The following is a 3313-nucleotide window of genomic DNA, read 5'->3' as shown; positions in this document are numbered from 1 at the left end:
CTAAGTGATCTCAAATTCCAAAGACATGTATTTCCACCCTAAAGGACCCCACTATACTCTTTGGATTTGTTTTTTTTTTCAATATCTTTCACATTAGGTCCTATTAATTTGAACATGTAATGTATCGTTACAACGCTTCTTAAATCAAAAGAGAACCCCATTTAATACCACACACACACATATATATATATATATATATATATATATATATATATATATATATATATATATATATATATGTGTGTGTGTCGAATATCAATGAAGATTATACGTTTCAGAAGGAAAATTATATGTTCTTCCAACAATATATAATAAACATTGGAAGTAGGCCTTTAATCATTTTCATCCTCATACTATAATCTAGTTGCACAATCATTTGTCTCTTTCCAATAAGATATTGCAAGATTTCAATCACATGTACATCTGCAATGAATTGTTTAATGGAACAGTTGAATGAGATAGAGGGTTTATTTGACATTCAATTGATTCAACTTAACAATAATAAGATGTTAAGTTGCATTCAATATATTTGGAATTCAAAAATGAAAAGATTAAACAAGCATATTACTATTTTTTTAAATATGTTTCATTATAGGATTTAAAAGGTAAAGTTTTCTGAAACATATAACTTTTATGTGTCATTTCATTAAATTTTATAAACTTAAATAAATTATTGATGATTAAATTGTGCTTTGTTGGTTATAGAAAGCCCATCAAAACAAGCAAAATAAAGAGAAGAAACACAAATTGATGTTCTTATTTAAGCTATCTAGAAGTACGATGACTTAGCTTGATACAATACTTGCATTATCGATTAGCTCTCATGTTCCCAGATTGATTATAGAAATTTCTTCTCGTTTAAGCTCTCAATGGTCTCTTTAATGCCTTCCTCAAGAGGTTTATAGTTAATACCCAAGCTTCGTGCTTTTTCTCTGGAAAACTGATACTTCACAAATGGAGTATCATCTGCACACCTGCAGTCATCCCATATATCGAATTTAGGAGCCCAATAAGAATATTTTTCGGTAATATTTATTACAAAATCCAGCGAATTAATTACTGTGTGATTTGGACTGTAGATTGTCTGACTTCAAACTCGACCCTATGATCTATCCATTTTTATGAGTCAAAAGTCATTAACTTCTAATCACATATGTACTTGAAGGTTACGAAAATAAAGAGCTAGCTTATTACTTGTCAGGGAGCTTGAACGAAGGATAAAGCTTGCGTAGCATCTGTACCAGTTCTGAAAAATGGACAACGCTCTCAGCCATGCAGTATCTTCCACTTGCAGAAGGCGTTTCGAATGCCAAAATATGTGCGATCGCCACATCTTTGACGTGAACGCATCCAAGGGTGATATTCGGGTATGTTGGTGCTGCGTTTTAATAAATATTTTAGCAACCAAATTAAGTTCAGATATCACAGTTGAATCATTCCCGAAAAATCACAATGAAAACATGGAACAAGTTTCATGGTTTAGCTGAAATGGCGAGTGCATATGCATACCGTTTATCAATCTGAAAATAGCGGCGGCACTTGTGTTAAGAGTTGGCTGCAAGAGAGATCCGACGACCATTGCAGGGTTGATGGTAACCATGTCCATGCCATTCTCTTTCACATATTTCCATGCAGCTTCTTCAGCCAAAGTCTTTGAAAGCGGATACCACAGCTGAATACCCAACAACAAATCCCATCACTGCGTGTTTATATTCCTTTTTCCCAGTTACAAACAATCTAAAAGAGTGGTGAAAAGGCTCCATTAAACGAACCTCTTTTTCCTTACAAAATCCTTCATCGGAAAACCAGTTTTCATCAACTACAACTTCCGGTGTCAATGGCGAACCACTGTACATAAGGGCAACTACAGATGAAGTCAAAACCACCCTTCGGATTAATGGAACCTTAGAACACGAACTCAAAACATTCAGTGTCCCCTTCACTGCGGGATCAATTAGCTCTTCCTACACACACAAAACAGGACCACAAGAACTATCATAACTACCAAAACAGTGATCATTTTTGGTCGAAAAAAGGCAAATAAAGGCTTAGGCACGGGGCACCTGAGGGTTAGCGGTATGAATAAAGAAGGGAGATGCGGTATGAAAAACACCATCGCAGCCTTCAACAACCTCATCAAACGAACCAGGTTTCATCAAGTCTGCTTGAAACAAATGAAGCCTTTCCTTGGCTCCATCAAGTGCAAGCAAGTGCTCAGTTTTCTTTGGGTCATCTGAAGATGCAGGCATCAAAAACTATAAATGAATGAGCACACCGGAAACGGTATGTTTCATTGTAGCCCACAATATGTAACATATAGGATACAGCTGACATATGATATGGTATAAAAGGTATCCAGAAAGAGAGTGGGACTGACCGAGGTCACGAACGGAGGCCTTGACAGTGTAGCCACGGTCAAGCAAGAGTTTAACAAGCCATGAAGCAATAAAACCAGAAGCTCCTGTAACACACACTTTCTTCCCTTCCCCCTGCTTGCTCATCGTCTTCGCTTCCTAAATCGTAATACACTTTGTGCAAGTGTACTATTTTGGGATTTCTTTATAGGCCTGTGATCGGGTAACCGCATAAGGGGCAAATAAGAATCAATTTAGTGATATTTTTTGACTTTATTATTTTTTTCCCGACCGTGACCAGAATTCAATTAAAACAGCTTTAATCATATCGACTATATTAATTATATTGCATCACTACAATCAGACGCAAACATGTGTACTTACCACCATGGATTAGTGACTTATAGTAGGTAAACAATCATACCATTTGAAAAACCACTATGTTCCACTTCCATTTTTACAATAGATAAATTACAAAAATGTGATAAGTGTTGTTAATTAAAGTAACATCGTAAGGAAATCGTAAAAACTTGTAATTTAAAAAAGAAAACTTTAAGGATAAATTTATATAAAGTTATATATGTCCATTTTCCTACGGTTTGTCTAGTACCATCATATAAGGAAGTATGCCTAATTTCTAAGTTAAAAGAAACAATGCATTACTTGGAGTTTTCTAAAAGAAGTTATACACATTTTCCTACGTTTTATCTGGTAAACAGACTATAAACATTCTTTCATTTTCTACCATTTTTTGGCGGCGATAGTCTTTGTCTTTTTTTTTTTTTTTTTACTATATATTTAAAGTTATTAGTTTTTTTTTTTTTTTTTTTTTTTTTTTATTTTTTTATTTATTTATTTATTATTATTTTTGAACTAAATATTAGTAAGTTTTTAATGTTTAATAATTATAAAAGTTTTTAATCAAAAAAATATTAAGCATTATAATATTTTCAGGTTAT

At 33.5% G+C, this 3313-nt stretch overlaps 1 protein-coding gene across 1 annotated transcript; it reads right to left on the bottom strand.

Annotated features, from left to right (window-relative positions):
• Positions 1 to 728: 728 nt before the first annotated feature.
• Positions 729 to 2582, bottom strand: LOC145119944 (phenylacetaldehyde reductase-like). The gene is made up of 6 exons (XM_079055715.1): positions 2378 to 2582; positions 2064 to 2233; positions 1773 to 1964; positions 1510 to 1672; positions 1195 to 1378; positions 729 to 974 (listed from the first exon to the last, which is right to left on the bottom strand). Exons 1-6 carry the CDS (start codon positions 2499 to 2501, stop codon positions 839 to 841), a joined length of 969 nt encoding a protein of 322 aa, XP_078911841.1. The 5' UTR covers positions 2502 to 2582; the 3' UTR covers positions 729 to 838.
• Positions 2583 to 3313: the final 731 nt, after the last annotated feature.

This window comes from Lactuca virosa, chromosome 6, assembly GCF_052849685.1.
Source record: "Lactuca virosa cultivar CGN04683 chromosome 6, Lactuca_virosa_CGN04683_v6, whole genome shotgun sequence".
Lineage (NCBI taxonomy): Eukaryota > Viridiplantae > Streptophyta > Magnoliopsida > Asterales > Asteraceae > Lactuca > Lactuca virosa.
The sequence above is the reverse complement of the archived record's forward strand: the minus strand, read 5'-3'. Positions and strand labels throughout refer to the sequence as shown.